This window comes from Budorcas taxicolor, chromosome 1 (assembly GCF_023091745.1).
Source record: "Budorcas taxicolor isolate Tak-1 chromosome 1, Takin1.1, whole genome shotgun sequence".
NCBI lineage: Eukaryota > Metazoa > Chordata > Mammalia > Artiodactyla > Bovidae > Budorcas > Budorcas taxicolor.
Genome location: NC_068910.1, coordinates 123,269,982 through 123,294,835, shown reverse-complemented (window position 1 = coordinate 123,294,835; position 24,854 = coordinate 123,269,982). Strand labels below are relative to the sequence as shown.

Genomic DNA, 24,854 nt, shown 5'->3' with positions numbered 1-24,854 from the left:
AGGGATAAACATGAGCATCCTGCGTGTACCGAAGTGTCCGACGCAAGGGAGCAGAGGGAGGAGCCACCCCCCCACCCCGGAACCGTACAGAAGGCACTTCAGACAATGTCCTCGGCAGGGTGGTGGAAGGGGTGCATGCCCAGGGTGGAGAACTGGTGCCAGTTCCGCAGGAAGCCCCGATTGTACTGGCCTGTGTCCACAATGAGCCCGCAGAGCAGCCGGCGCCCCGTCTTCTGTCGCAGGGCCTGCTGCACCTCCCTCTCGGTCACGTTGTAGCTGATGTTTATCAGCTGGATTAGGAAGATGTAGGCCATGCTCCCCGTGATGATCACAGAGTACCACACGCAGGTGAAGCACAGAGCTGAGCTGGGAACAGGAAAAGGCAGGTCAGGGCAGCCGACGCTTCACGTTGAGAAAGCCGTCCCCGTGGTAACATTTTACACACACAGTACTTACTCCTAAGGACTCTGGCACCTTCCCTGATTACCCCATCTTTCCCATCCTCGGAATGCCAATAACCTGCTTCATTTATGACTATTAAGATGTCCTGTTTTATCATTACTGGTGCCCCCTTTCCTAGGGTGTGAAACGGGAACAGCAAGGACCATTTTGTTTGTTTTGCAGCCCCCATACAACCAACACAATACCTGACACAACACCATTCAAAATCTGTTTGCTGAATGAATAATTCCTAAATTGTTTTCAGTGCAGAAGAAAATAAAGGCACTGTGAGATTGCCGAAAATGTCCCTCAAGGAACTGTGGCTGGGAACCCAGGAGCAATGCTAAGGTTATTCATCTCCGTCCTCTTAGGTTGCTGAGCACAAGTGAGAGGAAAGCTCCCCGCATAGGCAGCCCTTTCCTGGTCAGCTCTGCAGGAGCATCAGGAGCACAACCACGTTTCAAACCCCACTGCCTCAAACCAAACAAAACCCCATGGGGCAAGAAAGCCCCTTCTAGCTCATCTGATGTCTGCTAATTGTTTTCGGTCAACATTTTAAAATGAGTTAGCTGGAAACTGGTTCAGAATCTTCACTGTTAAGCTGAAAGGGACCTCGGGGATGACTAAAGCACTACGAAGATGAGGACAACTAAGACCCAGGGAGGAGACATGAATCGTTGGTCCACAGCACTGAGAACAGAGTAGCTGGACTATGTTCCTCATTTCATTCATGAGGCCCACAGAAGGTCTAGAAAACGCGTGCATAACATACTCAGTACTCATTACTAACATACTCAAAACTCATTACCAACATAAAAGGACCCTCAAGGTCCTTTTGGAGAAGGCAATGGCACCCCACTCCAGTACTCTTGCCTGGAAAATGCCATGGACGGAGGAGCCTGGTGGGCTGCAGTCCATGGGGTCACTAAGAGTCGGACACGACTGAGCGACATCACTTTCACTTTTCACTTTCATGCACTGGAGAAGGAAATGGCAACCCACTCCAGTGTTCTTGCCTGGAGAATCCCAGGGATGGGGGAGCCTGGCGGGCTGCCACCTGTGGGGTCGCACAGAGTCGGACACGACTGAAGCGACTTAGCAGCAGCAGCAGCAAGGTCCTTTGCTTTCTTCTCACTCTTTGTTTTCAAGACATCCTGCTTGGTCTGCTCAGACGCTTGCCTGTACCAGTCCATGGACAGCTCTGCTCCTTGCTATTACAGACCTAGACATTCATGGGCATTAGAATAGATGGGCCCTCCTCGGGTTGAGAGTGTCCTTTCTTCTTTATGTTGAGAGTCTTCATAGGCTGTGAAATTCTTTAGTAACTACTATTCTCAGTGGCTCGTGATACATGTCCTAAAGCAGAGTTTTGCATGAGGAGGGGTGTGGGGGCGCCAGGCCAAAGCTAAAGAAATTCCAGCTTCTGTTAAAACATGGCAATCCTCACACTATATAAATGGGCCCCAACCTAAAAACGCTGAAGGAAATTTTGACCTAGATACTACAGTGATCATGAGTGGTGATTTAAAAAAAAAAAAAAAGTAGAACAGAAAAAAAAAAAATCAATGGAGGTTAAACAGAAAAGAAAGGTTACAGAGATTGTAAGCATTTCAGAAAAGGGTCAGAAGCAATAAATTAAGACTGGGCTTCAGAGCACCAGAAAGCAGCAGTGAAGTGAAACGTCCCCTGATACTCATCCCCAGAGACTGAGAGTTATTGCAGTTTCCCTGTCGCTGCCTTTGGCATGCCAGTGGTCTCTTGAAGTCCCTGAGTAAGCCTGGTCTTACCTGGAGAGCACTAGTTCCTCACTTTTTAAGGTCAGCGCTCCTTCTGACATCACCCGAGAAAAATGCACATATTCACTGCACAGCTGTGTACTAGCAATTCTGGGGTTACCCAGCATCCCTAGAACCTGTCCCGCGTTTTGGGTGAGAACCCCTCACCCAGCCACAGATCACAGCCCCTTATGCTGACTGCAAATCCACTCCCTCTTCCAGGGCCCCCTGTATGGGGATCTCACCTGTAATTTGCATAAACTCCAGGGCAATAGAAGAGAGCTGTGAAGACACTTCTGTCTGTACAGATGGTGTCCAAGGTCAGCGTTATCCCATATACCGAGGTGAGCAGGAAGACCAAAAGGGCAAGTATAAATGCTTGATGGTTTGATTCTCCGACACAGCTATTTATCCTCAAAACAGCACAAGGGGGAAGAAAGCAAACATATCTTTAAAAGTTCTCTATGTAACTCAATAAACAAGAAAGCATTTAATACAGGGATAGTATGCCTTTCAGTTATTAAAAAATATATATGTTCTCTTGTTTTCCACTTTTAGGGAATTAAAGTTTTGTCTGCTGAGAGATATACTCTTACATTCTCTAATCTTTGCGAAGTGAAATCATCTCATTAGTTTCAGGACAAGAGTACGTGAAAAGTAAAACATAGCTAAGAAATCTTTCTAGATATTAGTAAGTGAGGTCTGTCACCCAGTGTTAAGAGTTAACACTGTCATCACTGCATAAGGATAAGATGGCATCAGAGTTATAAAAACTTGAAAATGCTAAATCAGAAGTATTACACAGTGTGGGAAAAAAATCCCTATTAAATACACATATTAATAAAAGACCCCAGGAGGTTAGAAACACAGTGTGGGGCTGGAGAACAGCTCAATAGTATGCAGACTACTTGTCACCTACAGAGTTCCATGTCATGGCCTTTTGCAGGGCACGTTGATGGGCACATCAGGATAATCCAGTGGGGAGAGATCTCATAAGCGAGGCTGTCAGGCCCTCTGCAAACCAGCGCTTGCAAATGGACCACCACCACCCCGCACGCACATACGCAGGCATGCATGAGAATAAATGATGAAGACAGAGAAGAGGAAAACCTAAAAATGAAAATATCTGTTTACTCCTAAAGCCCCAGAAAAACAGCTGTCCCTGTTCACAGGCCTTGAACTTAAGTCCGCTTCTGTGCTGTCTGGGTGGTCAGCACCCTTTTCCACATCCCCTTCTAAGGGGGAGAGCGGAACATGATCAGAATGCTAGGCATAAAAAGAGTAATTCACTGACTGTGACTGCCTCAAGAGTGAGAAAGTTGTGAACAAGCTACTTAGAACATTCATATCTGAATGAATCACTCCCCTTTTAAGATTTAGTTGGTGAAGCTGCAACATTTTCTTTAAAAGTCACACTTCACATCTTACGGGCCTCAGGTGTCCTCATTTGTCACTGGGCAGCAGAGAAGTGACCCCAAAAAGCCCACTTCTGCACAAATAATCAAATAGGGAATTATCTGGCAGAGCCTTAAGTCAAGAATGTAGACTAGAAATCACTGGTACATCTAAATGAAGGAAGAATACACAGTCAGAGAATAAGTCACCTAGAGGTACAGGAACATGTTCCTAAGCTCTGTGAGGGAGACACACCTATACTACTTCTAATACATTCTTTTTTTAAATGTCATTGAACTGTAGATACCTCTCTCTTAGAAAGGAGAAAATGAGGGGCAGCTAAGAAGAGAAAGCCCCAAAAAAAAAAAAAACCTTCAGGAAATGACTGAAAAGAACTAAATTTGTGAAGCTCGAAAAACTGATGACTAAGTGGCAACATCATATACAACCCACAAATATCTACAAGGTGTAAAGCTGGGAAGGGGAGAGATGAGGATGGAAACAAAGGGAAAGCACATCCGGCGAGTCTCATGAGAGCTTATGTAGGCTCCTCGAGACTCCAGATCTTTCCAACATACCAGACACAGTGGTGATCCATCCTCCTCACACAGATGCCGCAGATCCGGCAGTGCCACGCCCGGGCTGGCCGCACCAGCTGGCACTTGGCGCACCAGTCCTCCTTCCCTTTGGCCGGGCTTCCGGCCGATGTCCTCGGGGAGTCCTTAGTCTCGTCCTTGGGTGTGCGGTTGTTGAGACCGCCCGACAGATCTGCGCCGGGGAACCCCTTGGGCTTCCCAGGCCCTTTTCTGTTCAGGCATTCGACCTGGCTGCCACTTAGAGCCCTGTCACTGGGTGCTGGGTTTCTGAGGTAGCCTGGATTCTTCTTGGCTCTGTACAAGGCGAAGAGTATGAGCAATAACCCACAGGAAAGAAGAGCCAGCCGAGTGGGCCCCACACGCCCCTTGGGGACCACTTCCTGCAGGAACACGTAGTACATGTAGCCCAGAGAGAACAGTCCGAGGCTCAGGAAAAACAGAGTCTGCTCTTTCCTCCTGTGAGTGAGGTAGTAGTACCACAGAGCCAGCACGGGGAGGGAGGTCAAAACCACCGCCCCAAGCAGAAAATGCCAGGAAGCCACGCGGAGAAAGACAGGCAGCAGGAACAGTGGGGGAAGGATGCTAATGTTAACTTTCTTGGCTCCCCTAAGCCAAGGAATCCGGAGGCGGTCTGAGATTGTGTCCATGATCTTTTCACAGGTCTCAGGCTGCACGGACTTACACGTGATCCATCTATTCAGAAAGAGCACAGAGAGGGCCCATGGTACATGTTACATGGTACATGAATTAAAAACCACCCCACACTGCAGGCCAGACAGCAATGTAAATGGTAAAAGGTGCCAAAGGCCAAGGATTTGACTTCTGTACTATTAAACAAGAGCCTTACAGATTCATGTATAATTTTTTAATTCAAATGAGAAAATGTTTAGATATTTAACAGAACTATTTCTACATAGAACAAATACACGGGAATACACACATATTCCACCTAAGTACTGTTCAGACTTGGGTAGGTGTCGAGACATAAAAATCTCAAAAAACCCATTCACAATCTAATTGTGAAGACAACACGGGGATTCAAGAAATATTATTAGATAAGTGACAAAATAATAAAATCGCCCAATGAACTATACAGGCTAAACACTGTAAGGTATGCTCAGAAGAGAAGACACATTTCTGGGTGGAGTCATCACAGGGGTCTTTGTGGGAAAAGGGAATCTGTGCTGGGACTTGATGCTGGCTAGTATTCATCTGGATGGGGAGGAAGGCAAGGAGGCGTTCCGTGGAGAGACCCGCTGCTGCCGCTGCTAAGTCATTCAGTCGTGTCCGACTCTTTGCGACCCCATGGACTGCAGCCTACCAGGCCCCTCGGCCCATGGGATTTTCCAGGCAAGAGTATTGGACTGGAGTGCCATTGCCTTCTCCTGGAGAGACCTGAGTGCAGCACAAAACCCACCCTGGCCCTGGGGAGTAAACCAGTTCAGGAGGGCAGGGGATGGCATCAGGAAGAGTAGAGATCACACTCAGTTCAGTTCAGTCCCTCAGTCGTGTCCGACTCTTGGCGACCCCATGGGCTGCAGTACACCAGGCTTCCCTGTCCATCACCAACTCCCAGAGCTTGCTCAGACTCATGTCCATCAAGTCGGTGACTGCCATCCAACCATCTCATCCTCCATCATCCTTCTCCTCCTGCTCTCTATCTTTCCCAGCATCAGGGTCTCTTCCAGTTCTTCACATCAGGTGGCCAAAGTATTGAAGTTTCAGCTTCAGCATCAGTCCTTCCAATAAATAAACACCCAGGACTGATCTCCTTTAGGATGGACTGGTTGGATCTCCTTGCAGTCCAAGGGACTCTCAAGAGTCTTCTCCAACACCACAGTTCAAAAGCATCAGTTGTTTGGCACTCAGCTTTCTTTATAGTCCAGCTCTCACATCCATATATGACTATTGGAGAAAAAATGCTTTGACTAGACAGACCTTTGTCGGCAAAGTAATGTCTCTGCTTTTGAATATCCTGTCTAGGTTGGTCATAGGTTTTCTTCCTAGGAGCAAGCGTCTTTTAATTTCATGGCTGCAGTCACCATCTGCAGTGATTTTGAAGCCCTCCAAAATAAAGTCTCTCATTGCTTCCATTGTTTCCCCATATATTTGCCATGAAGTAATCATGAATTGATCATGACTGGATGCCATGATCTTAGTTTTCTGAATGTTGAGCTTCAAGCCAACTTTTTCACTCTCCTCTTTCACTTTCATCAAGAGGCTCTTTAGTTCTTCTTCACTTTCTGCCATAAGGGTGGTGTCATCTGCATATCTGAAGTTATTGATATTTCTCCCAGTAATCTTGATTCCAGCTTGTGCTTCATCCAGCCCAGCATTTCACATGATGTACTCTGCATATGAATTAAATAAACACAGTGACAACATACAGGCTTGACATACTCCTTTCCCAATTTGGAACCAGTCTGTTGTTCCATGTCCAGTTCTAACTGTTGCTTCTCGACCTGCATACAGATTTCTCAGGAGGCAGGTCAGGTGGTCTGATATTCCCATCTCTTTAAGAATTTTCCAGTCTGTAATGATCCGCACAGTCAAAGGCATAGTCAATACAGCAGAAGTAGATGTTTTTCTGGAACTCTCTTGCTTTTTCTATGATCCAATGGATGTTGGCAATTTGATCTCTGGTTCCTCTGCCTTTTCTAAAACCAGCTTGAACATCTGGAAGTTCACGGTTCATGTACTGTTGAAACGTGCCTTGAAGAATTTTGAGCATTACTTTGCTAGCGTGTGAGATGAGTGCAATTGTGCGGTAGTTTGAGCATTCTTCGGCACTACCTTTCTTTGGGATTGGAATGAAAACTGACCTTTTCCAGTCCTGTGGCCACTGCTGAGTTTTCCAAATTTGCTGGCATATTGAGTGCAGCACTTTCACAGAATCATCTTTTAGGATTTGAAATGGTTCAACTGGAATTCCATCACCTCCACTAGCTTTGTTCCTGGTAATGCTTCCTAAGGCCCACTTGGGTTCACATTCCAGGATGTCTGGCTCTAGGTGAGTGATTATACCATTGTGATTATCTGGGTCATGAAGACCTTTTTTATATAATTCTTCTGTGTATTCTTGCCACCTCTTCTTAATATCTTCTGCTTCTGTCAGGTCCATACCATTTCTGTCCTTCATTGTCCCAACTTTGCATGAAATGTTCCCTTGGTATCTCTAACTTTCTTGAAGAGATCTCCTTATACAAAATTCAACTTAAACTGAAGAAAGTAGGGAAAACCACTAGACCATCCAGGTATGACCTAAATCAAATCCCTTACAATTATACAGTGGAAGTGACAAATAGATTCAAGGGATTAGATCTGATAGACAGAGTACCTGAAGAACTACGTGTGGAGGTTCGTGACAAGAGGCAGTGGTCAAGAAAAAGAAATGCAAAAAGGCAAAATGGTTGTCTTACGAATAGCTGAGAAAAGAGATCACACTAGTATGACTCAAATGACAGAGGCTGGTGGACAGGTGGTATTGTTGACTTTTTTGCATACTTAGGCTATTATGGAAAGGAACAGTTGAAGGAAGGATAACATCAATTTTAGAAATTTAGAATTTTAAAGAATAGGGCTAGACCTGGAAATGAATGGGAACTAATTATATGGGAGGCATACAGTTCAGTTCAGTTCAGTCACTCAGTCGTGTCCGACTCTTTGCGACCCCATGAATCGCAGCACGCCAGGCCTCCCTGTCCATCACCATCTCCCGGAGTTCACTCAGACTCACGTCCATCGAGTCCATGATGCCATCCAGCCATCTCATCCTTGGTCATCCCCTTCTCCTCCTGCCCCCAATCCCTCCCAGCATCAAAGTCTTTGCCAATGAGTCAACTCTTCGCATGAGGTGGCCAAAGTACTGGAGCTTCAGCTTTAGCATCATTCCTTCCAAAGAAATCCCAGGGTTGATCTCCTTCAGAATGGACTGGTTGGATCTCCTTGCAGTTCAAGGGACTCTCAAGAGTCTTCTCCAACACCACAGTTCAAACGCATCAGTTCTTCGGCACTCAGCCTTCTTCACAATCCAACTCTCACATCCACACATGACCACAGGAAAAACCATAGTCTTGTCTAGACGGACCTTAGTCGGCAAAGTAATGTCTCTGCTTTTGAATATGCCATCTAGGTTGGTCATAACTTTTCTTCCAAGGAGTAAGCGTCTTTTAATGTCATGGCTGTAGTCACCATCTGCAGTGATTTTAGAGCCCCCAAAAATAAAGTCTGACACTGTTTCTACTGTTTCCCCATCTATTTCCCATGAAGTGATGGGACCAGATGCCATGATCTTCGTTTTCTGAATGTTGAGCTTTAAGCCAGCTTTTTCGCTCTCCTCTTTCACTTTCATCAAGAGGCTTTTTAGCTCCTCTTCACTTTCTGCCATAAGGGTGGTGTCATCTGCATATCTGAGGTTATTGATATTTCTCCCAGCAATCTTGATTCCAGCTTGTGTTTCTTCCAGTCCAGCATTTCTCATGATGTACTCTGCATAGAAGTTAAATAAGCAGGGTGACAATATACAGCCTTGATGTACTCCTTTTCCTAGTTGGAACCAGTCTGTTGTTCCATGTCCAGATCTAACTGTTGTTTCCTGACCTGCATACAGATTTCTCAAGAGGCAGGTTAGGTGGTCTGGTATTCCCATCTCTTTCAGAATTTTCCACAGTTTATTGTGATCCACACAATCAAAGGCTTTGGCATAGTCAATAAAGCAGAAATAGATGTTTTTCTGGAATTCTCTTGCTTTTTCCATGATCCAGTGGATGTTGGCAATTTAATCTCTGGTTCCTCTGCCTTTTCTAAAACCGAGGCATACAGAGCAGCAGGTTTATGGAAATGCTGGGAGCTCATCTCCAGAGAAGAGTATGGAGAGAAGAGAACTCAGGGGCAGCTCAGGTCTCAAGGGATGGGAGGCAGGAAGAGTTAGAAGGCTAATGGAAAAGCAGTGGTTTTGAGTGATGCAGGTTATGGAAAAGGCATCATTTCTCCACTCATTAGTCCAAAGTGCTCCATCTTCTCAGGATGGATTTTACCTAAGTCTGAAGAATCTATACTTAAAGGCACCTGTAAGAGATTATATAGGGCCTTTTAGGTGGCTCAGTGCTAAAGAATCCACCTGCAATGCAGGAGACGTGGGTTTGACCCCTAGATCAGAAAGATCCCCTGGAGAAGGAAATGACAACCTACTCCAGTATTCTTGCCTGGGAAATAGACATATTGCCTATTGCCTATTCTTGCCTCCCATAGACAGAGGAGCCTGGGGGACTACAGTCCAAGGGGTTGCAAAAGAGCTGGACACAACTTAGCACTAAACAATAATAAGACATTATACACACTGTCAAGAAAGAATTACAAAGGGGTTATGGAATACTAGACTACAGTAGTCTCCAGGAATGCTTCTAATGGCAAGATTAACGCACCAAGATGTAAGTCAGCAATTTACCATTTCAATGACTTTTTTTTTAAAACAGAAGTAATTACCAATGGGAAAAGCAAGTCTCCACCATCCTTATCCTTCCCACACTATGCTTTCCATATGCTAACAATTTTTAAAAATATAATTACTTAGAAAATGGATAAAGACCAGGTTACTACTCTTTGGTACAAAATTTTTTCAGTGATGTTAGAAAGTGGCTCTTTGGATAGCTAATTTTCATCACTTGGGATAATGGTGAAAATAAAAGCCAAATGTAACAGCATCAATCAGGACAGGGCTGCTGCTCATGCTGAAAACAACCCATCCAGGGTAGGATCATGCCTCTGGCTGGATCACCTTCCCAGAAGGAAGGATGAGACTGATTTTTCAACCCTCAAGGCCCTTTGTGGTCAAGTGCAAGCCAGCCCCAAGGTGTCAGTCTCTGAATGCTGAGACCACCGAGAATGAAGGAACTTCCTGGTACTAATGTGTTCATTTTAAACTTACAGATTGTACTGGCCTGCATTTTATTTTTTTATACAATTTAACTTGTCTACTATTCCATTATCTGCCTGTTCTCTTCATCATCTTCTCCCTTTAAATGAGAAATAATAATTCCTAATAAACTGGGCTGAACAGACAGTTGTGCACTGCTGAGTAATAATTCATCTTTATCAAGCCTTCACACTTGACACAGAAGACAACTTTCAATAGGAGATAAGTAGAAACAGAATGAAGAGCAAATTCTAGTGTTCTGCATGGCTAAGCTCCAAGTATACATGGTAGTTATCAAAAGGGCCAGTGGGGTCAGTATCAAGAAACACAGTGCTTACCTATCACACCCTTCGTCCAGATCTTGGCAATCACACAAACAAGCAGCCACGTGGTTCTTTTCCCCATTTCGATCTATGTACTCGCAACAGCACAGGGGCTCCAATTCAGGTTCCTCCGCTTTGGTTTTCTTCACTGGCTTCATAGTGCCCTTCTGGGTCGTGATTTCCACCTGTCACTACGAGGCACACGAAGCCCTCAGAAAGAAAAGTGGAACGAATACAACTCACATCTCGTAAACACATCCACGTCTATCTCTGATTAACCACCAACGCCTGAGAATTAAAAAATGAGAACGAGGGGGAGGTGGTCCCCTTTTCATCCGGATTTTCTGGTTGTCCTTGGCCAGACGCAGAGCTCTCGGGCTCTCGCTGCTTCCGAGCTGCCTTCAACACCAGGTACCCCATCCAGGACCGGCGCCGTCTGGGCACCAGCGGTTCCCATGACGACAGCCGACTACGCGGCCCGGGACAGCCGCGGCGCGGGTGGCTGCGCTCACCTGCGGGTGCGGGCTGGGGAGAACCGAGCCGTCCCCGCCCGAAGCCTGGGTGCGGATGGAAACACCCTCAGGGCTGCGGGCGGAAACAAAGCGTCTACCCGCTGGGGCCGACGACCCGGCTCGGGAGAGGAGCTCGGGCGACGCTCGGGGTCGCCGTCCAGCCCCGCTTCTCCTCAGCAAGCTGGGCGCGCCTCTGCCGCCCCCGTCAATCGCAAGAACGTGGGCGGACCGAGAACGCCACGCCGCCCAGCCCGAAGAATGACCTTGGGAGGGAAGTTACCTGCGCTCCGGAGCCGAGGTGCGGCTACAGCCAAAGAGGCCGAGGCGGAGAGGAGCAGGGTTGGCTTCTCCCGGGGCGCGGACGCGGCTCCGGGATCTCTGATCCGCGGGGTTACGGCCGCGATGACTGGAGTCTCGGGGACCCCGGCTCCGCTCTCCGCTGCCGCCCACCTGTGACCACAGCCGGCCGCCGCCCGGGCGGTGCTCCCGCCTCCCCGCGGCGTCCCCGCCGCCCCCGGGCCGGCGGGGTTCAGCGCCGCAGGTCCGTGAGCTTCCGGGTGCCCCGCCCCCGGCGCCGGGGATCCCCGCCCGCCCGCACGTGCGGAGGCCCCCCCCTGCCCTAGCGAAGCCCCTCCCCGGCCCGCGGCCCGGGCGCCCCAGGGCGCGGAGGAGCCGAGCTCGGGCTCCCGGAGCCGGTCCAGGCGGTCGGGCCCCGGGCTGGCCCCGCACCTCCGCCCCACCCCGCCCCAGAGGCGGCCGCCCCGACCCCGCCCGTGCCTGCGGGCGGTGCGTGGGCGGGGCAGCCTCGGGAGCCTCGGGTCGGGGAAGACGCGGAGGCGGAAATACGGGAAACCCCGGAGCCCGGAGGGTTCCCGAAGTACAGGAGAGCCGTGGGTCGGCCAGTCTCACTGAGACACAGCAACAGGCGTTGGTGGAGCTCTCCACCGCGAATTGTTACCGACGTACCGCCCCCAAATTCGCTAACCTTCTCTTAAAGGCCCATCCCTGTCCTTGATCTGTTAATTATCCAACTTGTTCATTTTCATGATTTCCGGCAAGCAGTCTGCATTAGACCAGCAGGCTGCATATTAGAAATAAAAACTGCCCTAGGATGAGAGTCCTCTTTGGGTTTTAATTTTGCACAAAAATTTTTTAAAGCGTGTCGGCCCATGTATGTTTTCACTGAAACAGGGTTTCTAGTTTGGGGACGGTTTTACAGAAAAAGAAGAAAAACAACTTAGACATGTTGGATTTTATTGATCCTCAGTTTACATAGGCTCAAATACAGTTAATTGAATTCTGCATACATATTTAGTCATAATTTATAAAGCAACTTTGGTAACTTTCTTTTGAGGTATTTTATGAAGTACAAGTTTTGAGGAAACATCACAAAAATATTCAGCTTCTCATTGACCATTTTCGTGAACTTAACAGAGAAGTTTTAGAGTGACAATCCAGTCATTCTTGCTCACAGTCAGACACCTCATAAATCCTTATCAAAAAACCTCCAGGTAGGTAGGTTAGTTGGGATTCACCCAGAGAAACCTGGTTCTCCTCTAATCCAGTCAATACTTTTCTTTCTCTGTGGGCATCGCAAAATGACTTTAGCAATCCCATGTGACTTGGATGACTCTGGGCAAAAAAACATTTAAAGGCAACTGTTATTCAAACAGTAAGAATATATACAAATTATTCTGCAATGTCCCTCTCTTGTTCCAGAGACATAACTTGTATTAAGACACATATGCCTAACAACTTTTGAAAGAGCCAAAGCTCGCGTCTGATTTACAGCTTGTCAGTGCACTTGTTTTGGGAGATACTGCCCCCCAAAGTCTTCATTAAAGAGTTAAAGTTTGTGTCTGGCTTACAACTGACTGACTATAGCCACACGTGAATGAGTAAATAAAGCCATAGGAGGCTACTGAAAAGTAATCCACAAATTATTTTCAACCAGATGGCTCAAATCCATCATAAAAGTTTGCTAAGCTGAAGCCAAGCTTAGTTCAAGTATGCATTTGCTCTGACACTAAAACGCCCAGGTTTTAACATAATCTTTTTAAAACTCAGAGCACAGTTCTTCATTTTGAGGGTTGGTATCCTACATGTTTCCTTTTCTGAAGTGGACTCTTCTGCCATTTGATGTATGAAGAGGCAAGCTAATTGCACCTCTGACAGAGCCACCTGAAGAAACACCTATTTCCTTCATACATGACATGGCTGAAGAATCTTCCAGATAATCATCAACATGCCGATTCAAAAGGTTCAACTACTGAATTTCCTTGCTAAATAGATGAAGACACTGTAATATTTACAGTACACAAAGCTATGTTATAATATATGCCTGAAAACTGATCCTTCAAAGATAATAATGATTTAGTGGTTTCTTCCGTTGTCTTCATCTCCTTTAATGTTTACCTGTGAAAACAGCCTAATGGATGCATACTAATTCTGTGCTAACAGATCAACTTAGAGCATCAAGCTTCAAACCTCACTGTGAAAATGAGGCCATACCACTCAGCTCTTTTTGTGTCACAGAACTTCAAATCCACAAAATATTTCACGCTTCACTGGAGAAATTCACAGCTTACAATTATGTATAAGAAATGAAAGGATGGATTCTTAAGGCCGTCAGAGGCTAATTCTTCAATAAATGTTATTAAAAAGAATGTTCATATTAGAAGTGTGAATAATGAGAAAATATTGAAATGTTCCTATGACCATTCAAATCCTTCATCTTCTGTTTTTCTTCAAGATCGTGTCTTTTGGTTCCACATATCTCTACAATTTTGGTCCTTAAGATCACTAGCTTTGGATAGTCATGCCAGTCTTGTTCTTACTTAGGAGATCAAAGGTTCTCTGAAGCATAATGAGTGAGCTCTTCAACTGCAGAGAAAAAATTTCAAAATCACATTGTTTAAATTTTTTCTGATTATTTGTATGCCAAAAGTTTGCATTTAATAAAATTGTCTATACTGATGCCCAAATAAAAGACGTGATTATAAAATGCCTTATTCCTTAGGTTATCTGTCAGTGTGAAAGGGCTCTTCCAGTTTGCTGCAGTACTGCACTTCTTCCTACAACATACTGCTGTGTACTCTATCTACCAATAAGTCCATTTCATTCATCAGAAGATCCAAAGTGAAGAGCTTGTTTTCTGAAATGGTTTCTGAAGCTGCAGTGGTCTCCCCACCATCCCCTAAACAACTCAAGTTCCACTCCAGGCCTTTGCTTGCCACTATGCTCATGTTCATCTTCACCTATCTAAAACTGAGCCATCCCCACTGTTTCCCCTAATCATCCTGCCTCTAAACTCCTAAATTATTACTACTTACTTTGACGCTTAATTTTGTACTTTTTTAAGTAGTCTTTATCATACACATGGACATCTGATATCTCTAATAAAATTCTAGACAACTTGAGAGCAAGAATTATGTCTTATTCTTTTTTGTAGTCATTTTTTAATTCATTCTTTCAACAAATATTTTTTGTTCACCTGTTACATGCTGGGCACTGTGCTTAGTCCTGGGTGTATAATGGTGAACCAAATAGGCACTGTTCCTGCCTTCATGGAACTCACAGACTAGTGAGGGACTCAGAACCAAAACAAATAATCACATCCATAAGTATATACTTACACACCATATGATACGAAGTTTTTCACTTGAACAACTGGAAGATGATAGTATCATTTTTGAAATTATTTCAACTAGAGGAGAACTAAGTTTGGCTCAGGATGAAAATTGGATTCTGTTTTAGACACGATCAGTTTGGGGCACGTGTTAGCATCTAGGTAAAGACACCAAGGCAGCAAGTGGCTGTATGAGTCTGGACTTGGAGAAGAGGTCAAGATGAGACAGATGCTTTGGGAGCCATTGGCGTGTGTGGTATTTTAAGTTAGGGGAGTAGCTGAGATAACCTGAAGGGCAGTAAAGGAGAAGGGAACGGACTCTAAGGCAGAAGCCTGCAGCACTGGGCCAGAATGAGGTCAGGTAGAGGAGATGGTTTTAACCAGCAAATAGCAGTTTTACATTATGCTAAGTGGAAGAAACCAGGCATGAAAGACCATATATTATATGATTCCATTTATAGGAAATGTCCAGAATAGGCAAATCCATAAAAACAGAAAGTAGATTAGTGATTACCAGGAGCAGAGAGAGTGAGGGATGGGAGTGACTGCTCGTGACTACAGGGCTTCTTTGGGGGATGATAAAAATGCTCTGGAATTAGACAGTAGTCCCTTTTCATTAGTATAATTATTGATACAATTGTGTTTAAGTCTGTTATTACTGATGTTCTTCGGTCACTAAGTCATGTCCAGCTCTTTTGCAACCCCACGGCCTGTAGCCCTCTCCACTCTCCCCTAAAGCTCCTCTGTCCATGGATTCCCCAGGCAAGAATACTGGAATGGGTTGCCATTTCCTTCTCCAGGAGATCTTCCCAACCCAGGGATCGAACCAGTGTCTCCTGCATTGGCAGGCAGGTTCTTTACCACTGAGACACAGGGAGGCCCATGAGACAGTTAGATGGCATTACTAACTCAACACACATGAATCTGGGCAAACTCTGGAAGACAGTGGAAGACAGAGGATCCTGGTGTGCTACAGTCCATGGGGTTGCGAAGAGTCAGGCATGACTTAGCAACTGAACAATTAGATAGAGGTGATGGTTGCACTACCTTGTGATTATACTAAAAATTCTTTAAAAAGTGAATGCTATGGTATGTAAGCTATTTCGCAATAAAGCTAGGTTTCTTCCTGGTTCTAAAGAAGGGAAGATTAGATATATTTCAAGAAAGGAATGGTCAGCTCTGTCAAGTATTGGCACTGTAAGATGAAAACTCCAAAAAAAGGTACATTAACTTTAAAAGTCAGAGATCACTGGGAGCTTAGCTTGGGCAGTATCAGTGGAAGAAATCAAGGCAGTGCACACTGAAGAGGGAGTAAGTAGATTAAATACACGCATCCAATTTTTCTCCCTCCTGCAACCCCACCAAAAGCACAGTAAAGGGATTTTTTATTTTTATTTTTTTAAGGCATAAATCCACAAGGTCGAGCCAGGGTGGGTGCGGAGGGGATAGAATAGGCAACAAGAGCAACATGACTTTGGAGACTGGAAGGAAGAAGGATGACTTAGCAGCCCTGAAAACGCTGAATCCCAAGCCAACAGCAGAAAAAGTTGAGAACCAACCAAATCTACCCTGAAGAATCCTTAAAAGCCTCAGGAATTGACAGGCCCCTTTCAGTTCAGTCACTCAATCGTGTCCGACTCTTTGCGACCCCATGAATCGCAGCACGCCAGGCCTCCCTGTCCATCACCAACTCCCGGAGTTAGAAGTGGGAATAAAGAGGAACTAAAATAAGAATGACTGGATGAACTTTTGGACATGTGGCCTCTCCTACTACCTGGGCAGAAGTCTGAAGTCCTATGGCAGCCTGGCCAGGAGGATGCCAAGACATCAGTAAAGACAGCAGTATATACCAAGAATAGGGATTACACAGAAACACGTACACTGTACGCTCAGATTGTCCCATCACCCTGCACTCCTCTATCCCTCTACTCTCAGTAAGCTCCTAAAATGCTGGCAGCCAGCCCTTAATCTTTCAGGGAGGAGATTGAAAGAGTCTTCTTTGTGGAAACTGTCCAGTCCAAGAGTAAAGACCTAAAGATGCTGACATCAGGATTTCTCAACCAACAGGCCAGCCAGATCTACTGAGAAGTTCAGGGTAGACCAGCCCAGCTCACACGTTAAGAACTTTGGATCCACACAGGCAGACAATTCCACACAATTCCATTTAAAAAAAAAAAGAAAATTCAGAGAAATTTGAAATTAAATAAGTGTTAGCAAAAACTGAAAAACTCAGTAGAAGAATTTGAGGATTAAATGAGGAAATTTCTGGAAAGTAGAATAAAAAGGCAAAAAAGCTGGAAAGCTGGAAAGAAAAGCTAAGGTTAGACAAGCTATCCACCAGAAGGCCAATGCCTGATTACAGACACTATAGAAATCTCTACTCTTCAATTCTGAAAAGTTCTTGTTTGCTTATTATCTAAAATATATTTATTTTGTTGCTGTTCAGTCACTAAGTCATGTCCGACTATTTTCGATCCCATGAACTGCAGCATGCCAGGCTTCCCTGTCCCTTACTATCTCCCTGAGTTTGCTCAAACTCATGTCCAAAGAGTCAGTGAGACTTCAAAAGTACACAAATCTTATATTATGATGGGAGTATTAGTCTTTATTTTTCAAAGGTAATCCTAAGTTTTGATTCATAGAACCAGACAGCACATATTGATGACAAGAGAGAATGCTTATAGAAAACACCAAAATAACCCAAGTGTTTATTCTTCAACGGGGAACTGGTAAAATAATTATGCCACACATGTACAGTTGAATTCTACATGCTATTAAAAGAAGAAGTGCTTTATATGCTGATATAGAAATATCTCCACGTACAGCAATCCCACTGCTGGGCATACACACCAAGGAAACCAGAATTGAAAGAGACACGTGTACCCCAATGTTCATAGCAGCACTGTTTATAACAGCCAGGAAATGGAAGCAACCTAGATGTCCATCAGCAGATGAATGGATAAGAAAGCTGTGGTACATAAACACAATGGACTATTACTCAGCCATTAAAAAGAAAACATTTGAATCAGTTCTAATGAGGTGGATGAAACTGGAGCCTATTATACAGAGTGAAGTAAGTCAGAAAGAAAAACACCAATACAGTATATTAACGCATATATATGGAAATTACAAAGATGGTAATGATAACCCTGTAAGCGAGACAGCAAAAGAGACACAAATGTATAGAACAGTCTTTTGGACTCTGTGGGAGAGGGAGAGGGTGAGAAGATTTGGGAGAATGGCATTGAAACATGTATAATATCATATAAGAAATGAATCGCTAGTCTAGGTTCGATGCAGGGTGCAGGATGCTTGGGGCTGGTGCACTGGGATGACCCGGAGGGATGATGTGGCGGGGGAGGTGAGGGGGGGTTCGGGATTGGGAACACGTGTACACCCGTGGTGGATTCATGTTGATGTGTGGCAAAACCAATACAATATTGTTAAGTAAAAATAATAATAATAATAAATAAATAAATTTTTTTTAAAAAAAGAGATAAGGGAATGCAGCTTTATGGTGGTGTCCTCAACTTCCAAATGTAGCTGGTTACCACAGTGACTGCCAAAGCAGGAAAAAGATCAAGAGGTTGTAAAGTAGGGTACAAAAATTGTCTAACATATCTTAGATTCTTATAGCCAAAGAAATTTTAGCATTTTAATTCCGATTAAATATATATATATTTACTATTAAAAAAGAAGAAATATCTCCATGATACGTGATTAATAGATAAAAACAAAATAATGGGCAGTATATACAATATCTACCATTTCTATAAAAAGAGCTAATGTTAAGCATGAAATCTTATATAGAAGAATCAATAAAAAGAAAGCGGTAGATGTATACATACTGATGTGGAGACACCTTCAAATACATTACTAATTGAAAAAAGGAGGGTATGCAATGGTAAGTATAGTATATTTCCATTTTTTTAAAAAAGTATTGATAAAAGTAACTATATACATAAAATGCATAATCCAGAAACTGGCAAGGTTAGATGCCTCTAGAAGGGGTATTTATTCAAATAATGGTATAGTGAATAGAACAGCCAGAAAAGCAGCTGAATCACTGGGATGAGTACCAAGTACCATGGGACACAGAGGTACCAACCTGTTCCAGCATCACGATGGAGTCCCGGAGCACTCCTTTTAAGCGATGGGCCTGGCCTTTGCTCTTTTGAACAGCTTCCTCTCTTGACACCATATCAGAGGCTAAACTGAAAGAAAAATACCATCTTAAAGATCAGGAAATAGGGACTTCACTGGCAGTCCAGTGGCTAAGACTCTACACTTCCAATGCAAGGGGCCCAGGTCTGATCCCTGGTTGGGGAACTAGGTCCCACATGCCACAACTAAGAGTTTGCATGCAGCAACTAAAAGATCCTGCATGCTGCAACTAAGACCTGGCACAGCCAAATAAATAATTTAAAATTTTTTGACAGATCAAGGGAACGGCTTCTAGCCTTTTCCAGAAATCATTAGTCCCATAAATTTGCATGTAAAACAAAACAGCATATGACTAAAGGGAAGTTGGCAGACCAAACTCTCTAAAACTGGACTTAAATTTTCTGCAGCACAGGAATTATTGAAATAATAGGTTGTGGAAGGGAAGACTTACTTTAAAGATTTCTCTTCTTGGAGATGAAGACGGTAAAAGGACTGAGCAGCATATTCTATCTTTGACAACTTCAGAAACAGCATCACATTCAGCAAAACTAGCAACAGCAAACTAGACAGAGAAAATCAGACCTGGTTAGTCCACTCTCATTCAGACCGAAAGCATTGCTAATGCAGAAGAGACATGCAAAAGCTTCAAAAATGCCTATTACCCAGACTAGTTTCCAATTAGTTACTATTTAAATTAATTATTCCTATTTTATTGTATGAAATAATAACTTTAAGTACTAAGTGGATGTTAAGGGAAAAGCTGGGAGGTAACTAGTGACAATGAAGTCCTCAAATAAGCAGGTTGGGATTGTCCCTGACGTCTCTCCTCTCTGCCAGGAATCCTAACCAGTGTTGGTGTGCAACCACCAGCCTAGAAATCTACCACATTAGCTTTCAAGATCTATTTTGGGGTGCTTTTGTCTTAAGCAATTACACATGCATAGTACCGTACTTCAGAAAGGAAATGAAGATCAATATGGATTTGCTCTTAGATAGATCATTATGTACCTCTTTTTCCCAGCGGAAGCCAAAACAAATGCACATTCAGCAAAAATTCCTTCTGGTCCAACTTAGACAAAGTTTCAAATCCCAGACAGACATCAGTGGTATCACATGTAAAATGTTACTTGTTAAGTACCCTTACTTTGCTGGTATTCACAACAGCATGTCAAGTGAATGAATGTATCTCATTACATATATATGCAAATACATAGGTGGCATCATATCTCTTATTTTTTCCTGCTAAAATATTGACTTGCCTTAAAATATATAGTATTCACTTTTACCCATCTTGAAGATGAAAACTAAGGTAGTAGCAAAAAAATCAAACCTATGAAATGGCAATAAAAATCAACATTTAATATCTGACTATAAATTTTCTGCAAAGTGATACAAAAGATCACAGATAATATATACTATTCAAAATTGTCACAGCAAACCAATTGAAGCAGAATATGAAAAGCTTTTATAAAACTTGAAGGTACAACAAATTTTCTATGCTCTGAAGTCTACAATTAGAAAAAAAGGCTGATATAAGAATTTCTTTCCAAAAAATACACCCAGAGCGTATCATCCAGTCAGAACTAATTCAATTAAATCTGATGGACTACCCAATGATCCAAGTATAGCCGTGGAGATAACAGGAGTCTAAATATGACTGACAGAGAAGATTCCAAAAAAATACTCTGAGATGCAGACTGTTTATTCCAGTATTTCTCATCCTACAATCCTCAGATTACTTGCGTCAGAATAACTTATGCAGTGTGTTTCAGAATACTACTGATTCTTTATCCCTACTGAAGACCTACTGACTCAATCTGTAGTACTGGAGCTGAGAAATTTATGTTTAACTTAATATTTTTAAAATTTTAGTTTTAAATTTTATTTATTGGCCATGCCACATGACTTGCGAGATCTTAGCTCTCAGACCAGGGATTGAACCTAAGTCCCCTGCATTGGAAGCACAGGGTCCTAACCCTTGGGCCACCAGGGAAGCCCTGAAATTAGTAGTTTAGCAAATGATTCTCATGTATAGTAAAGGATAAGGACCACTGGTCTAATATAATACAGCAAAATAGCATTTTGGGGATTTTACCTGCCTGCATATATCAATATTTTAAGTTTATGGTATTTCCCTAAAAACCTATGATGGTGAAAACAAATCAAATTAACTTAAAAAAGAAAAACATTTACTGAATGTTTATTTGGTATTCCCTCGAATTTAACAGTTCTGAAAATCATTCAAAACTACCAGACTGAAACATATAAAATTACTGTTTCTGTAGGCCAAAATCGGTCAAATAGTAGTAATGTCTATACAATAATATACAAATATTTTCAAATCTTTTTGGAAACCATTAAAAGATAAGTGAGGGCACAGCAAAATAAGCTCTCAACACAAATACTTACAAAATACTCATCACCACAATAAGGACAGTGTTACAGCTTTCAATTTCCTTTTTCTTTCCTGCAAATTACAAAAACAGAAGGCCGAGACTTGGGGTTGTGATTAAAACTGGTAAAAGTTTAACTTCATTTGAAAAATACTGGAGAAGAAATTTGTAAAATTATTTGTAAAGACACAGTGAGTTAAGGTGAATTCCCTGTACCCTTCTTTGACTTCTGATATTCTAAGTAATATTAAACAAATCTACAAAAAGAAACCTTATATCAGTTCTGCAAATTTGACCTATATTACAAATTAATTTGTTCTAAAATTAAGTAAGCAATTCAATATATCATGAATGATCTCTAAGTTTCATCTCTGCAAATAATATTTGAGTTAGTTCTATGTGTATAAGGCTTTGCTCCGTAAAAAAATTTTTTTGAAATCATCCTCTCCTGTTTTCTGTTGCCCAAATTTTGTTGCCAAATCCCAAAATTAAATAGCCATTAGATTTAAATGTTAGAAAAATATATTCACACTAAGGTGTTGGAGAAGACTCTTGAGAATCCCTCGGACAGCAAGGAGATCCAACTAGTCCATCCTAAGGGAAATCAGTCCTGACTATTCAATGGAAGGACTGATGCTGAAGCTGAAACTCCAATACTTTGGCCACATGATGCAAAGAACTGACTCATTGGAAAAGACCCTGATGCTGGGAAAGATTGAAGGTGGGAGGAGAAGGGGACGACAGCGGATCAGATGGTTGGATGGCATTACTGACTCTATGGACATGAGTTTGAGTAAGCTCTGTGAGTTGGTGATGGACAGGGAAGCCTGGCATGCTGCAGTCCATGGGGTCACAAAGACTCAGACACGACTGAGTGACTGAACTGAACTGAACTGAAGATATAAACCTTAGAAGAGGATCTGATAATGTAGAAGGATGAGGGTGTACGACAGCTTCTTATCTCTGAGAGGGAGGGTGTTATAGTTAGTAGGGACAAGATGTCTTCAAAATTAAATGCAGAGATAATAAAAGTCAAACTTTATCTCTGCAGTTTTACTGAGCTGGCCCTGACAGTATATAAGGATTAAAAGCATACAATCACTGTAGTAGATTCCAGGGTAGAAATCAAATGTCTATAAATGCCTGGCAGAAAATTAACGAATGAAACATCCCTCAGTGGGCGAGAGTGATAGGGACCGGTGACCTGGCAAAAGTACACACTTGGTTATATGAGGCAGGCACTGCTAGGCTCCAGCTAATTGACGGCTGCTCTCAAGGCATGCGGGTCCAGGGCTGTCAGATCGGAGTTTTTATATAAAAATGTCCAGTTTTTAAAATACCAGGTAGGTCCAGTACAGTACTTCTATTGGCCACATGCCTGCCATTTTGCAACTGCTCCTTTATATATTATTCAGAGTTTGACAAATATTATCAGAAAAGAAGAGAAAAGGAGCCCTCCTAACTGACCTGTCTTATAAACAAGAGGCATATTCTGCTTCATATAAGTAAACCTATAAAGAAAAAAAGAGCTTTCATCTTTGTTTACCAGGTAACAGCTACCTGTAATATCCCCTTTGGCCTCTAAACTCATGTCTCCAGAAGGACGCTGAGAAGAAAGCTTAGGAGCTGTTTCCGCTGTTCTGTTGAATGTTCGCCTTCTCCTTCGCAGGCCAGTAAGTTTTCCAGGGTCTTCCATGGACTGATTTACCACAGATTCTTCCATTAACAAATCTGATTCTAAAAAAAAATAATAATCTTTAGATAGTGGAGAAATCTTCTCAGCTATAATATACAGAAGGGTTGGTTGTTTTGTGCTCAGCTTGCTTTTCTTTTAAGCCTCGGTAACTTTTACATAATAGCGTTACTTAATAGTTAAGCCTTGGTAACTATTACTCAGGTTTCTTACGGCCTAGATTCAAACTTTACTTTTTCTTAATGAAAAGTTACGGAGTGTACAATGATCCCATAACGAGATTTCATTATTCCAAGAAGAATGAACTGTATTAATTAATGATGGGAACCATCAGAACAGATCTGCCATGTGCCATATTAAATATTAATGTAAAGATTTCAGTTATGGAAACAACAGGCTACGCACTTACATTGGGTCCCTAGAAAGATTTCCAAGATAGATTATAGTACTTGATCATCAATCTCAAAGGAAGAAGCAGCATACAATAGTTCTAATTTACAATGAAAGTTTGCAAAAAAAGGAAGCACTGGTAAAGAAAGTCTGCAAACAATCTAAAAACTTTGTTTTTCTCAATTGTTTTAACCTTTCCCTTCACGAGATTTTTCATTAGAAGTTCATTATCTATCAGCCAAACTTATCTTTGAGTTTTTCTTTCCTTGCTCCTGATTTGGAGTTTAATAATGAAACAACCAATGAGAAAGCAAGGAAAATAAATAACCAGCAAACTGGCTAGGGAAGCCTTAAATTACCCTGAGTTTATTTGCCACCACCTTTTCTTTAACTAAATTAATTACATTCATGTGCGTGTGTGTGTGTGTGTATGACATATATATATATATATATATATATATAACATATATATGCCTGCTTTTTCTTCATGTACATTTTAAGGAATATCCAAAGAGAACAACTACATCACTTCCCCTCCACCAAATCCATACATGTACATGGTCCCATGGCTAAGTGGGCCTGCATAAACCCAGGAGAGCTACGTCGGTAAGGGGGGTATGGGCCTGAGGACTCTCCAGACCTTCTTCATGAGCACACTGCATGCTTATGATCAGGTCACCCAGCCCCTCACTGCAGTCAGCTTCCTGGCTCCTTGCAGAGAGAGGGAGTGTGACAGCTCCTAAGTGTGCCATCCTGAAAAAGTCACTTAACCTCTCTCTCTCTGTTTTGATATTTCTTCTTTAGTAAAATGGAGAAAAAAATTATAGGTGTGCAATGAGTTGATATTTATAAAACACACAGGGCAACATCTGGCATATCATAAGCATTATATAAGTGTTTGGTAGATCAATGAAAATTAGAAGTTTTTAAATTTTAAGTGTAACAGTTGGAACCCTTCAGTGAGAGTCATTCTAATGCCATCTACCAGTTCCTACTATGAATCCAATTGAAGAATCCATCCATTCTGTTAATAAACGCCGTTCTTACAAAAGTAGATAAATCAAGAAATTTACAAACCAAGCTGTTTGAAATAATCTGCCAGCGAACTCCAGGAATTCTTCTCAATTAAAGATTTGATAATAGCCCATGGTTGTTTTTTATATTTCAAATCTGTTGAAACTCTAATGAATAAGGAAGGAAGAAGAATATTTAATTTACAAGATTTAACCATATTATGAACGTTGCATTTAAATGTAGGAATGAATTCAGGGGAAAGCCAAAAGGATGTAAAGTCACTAAGGCTACAAAAATCATGTTGATGTATGGCAAAATCAACACAATATTGCAAAGTAATTAACCTCTAATTAAAATAAATAAATTTATGTTTTAAAAAAGACTACAAAAAAATTGTTCACTGAAAATGAATTCTTTAAAAAAAATTACTGGGAGCTGCTAATAATTTCATCAACTTCGCATTTTATTTCTTTGCTTTCTCAAACTCTGAGTTTTCTTTATTTAAATAGCAATAAAGGCTCAAAATAAATTAAATGTCCTAAACGCCTTGTATAAAAAATCGCTAGTGGTCATACATTAGCTAAAAGTCACTATACTAGCTGAGACTAGGGCAAGT

At 42.6% G+C, this 24,854-nt stretch overlaps 2 protein-coding genes across 2 annotated transcripts in view; both read right to left on the bottom strand.

Annotated features, from left to right (window-relative positions):
• Window positions 1-98: 98 nt before the first annotated feature.
• ZDHHC23 (zinc finger DHHC-type palmitoyltransferase 23) lies at window positions 99-11,301 on the bottom strand. The gene is made up of 5 exons (XM_052647373.1): window positions 11,237-11,301; window positions 10,460-10,654; window positions 4,190-4,900; window positions 2,462-2,629; window positions 99-366 (listed from the first exon to the last, which is right to left on the bottom strand). The coding sequence occupies exons 2-5, from the start codon at window positions 10,600-10,602 to the stop codon at window positions 99-101; spliced, it is 1,290 nt and encodes a 429-aa protein (XP_052503333.1). The 5' UTR covers window positions 10,603-10,654; window positions 11,237-11,301.
• A 1,220-nt stretch (window positions 11,302-12,521) lies between these two features.
• Window positions 12,522-24,854, bottom strand: part of GRAMD1C (GRAM domain containing 1C) — a 90,933-nt gene continuing 78,600 nt past the window's right edge. The window contains 8 exon segments of the mRNA XM_052641117.1: window positions 12,522-12,556; window positions 12,559-12,588; window positions 13,794-13,839; window positions 18,693-18,798; window positions 19,200-19,310; window positions 21,158-21,215; window positions 22,702-22,878; window positions 24,302-24,405. Of these exon segments, the coding sequence (XP_052497077.1) occupies window positions 12,522-12,556; window positions 12,559-12,588; window positions 13,794-13,839; window positions 18,693-18,798; window positions 19,200-19,310; window positions 21,158-21,215; window positions 22,702-22,878; window positions 24,302-24,405 (667 nt within the window).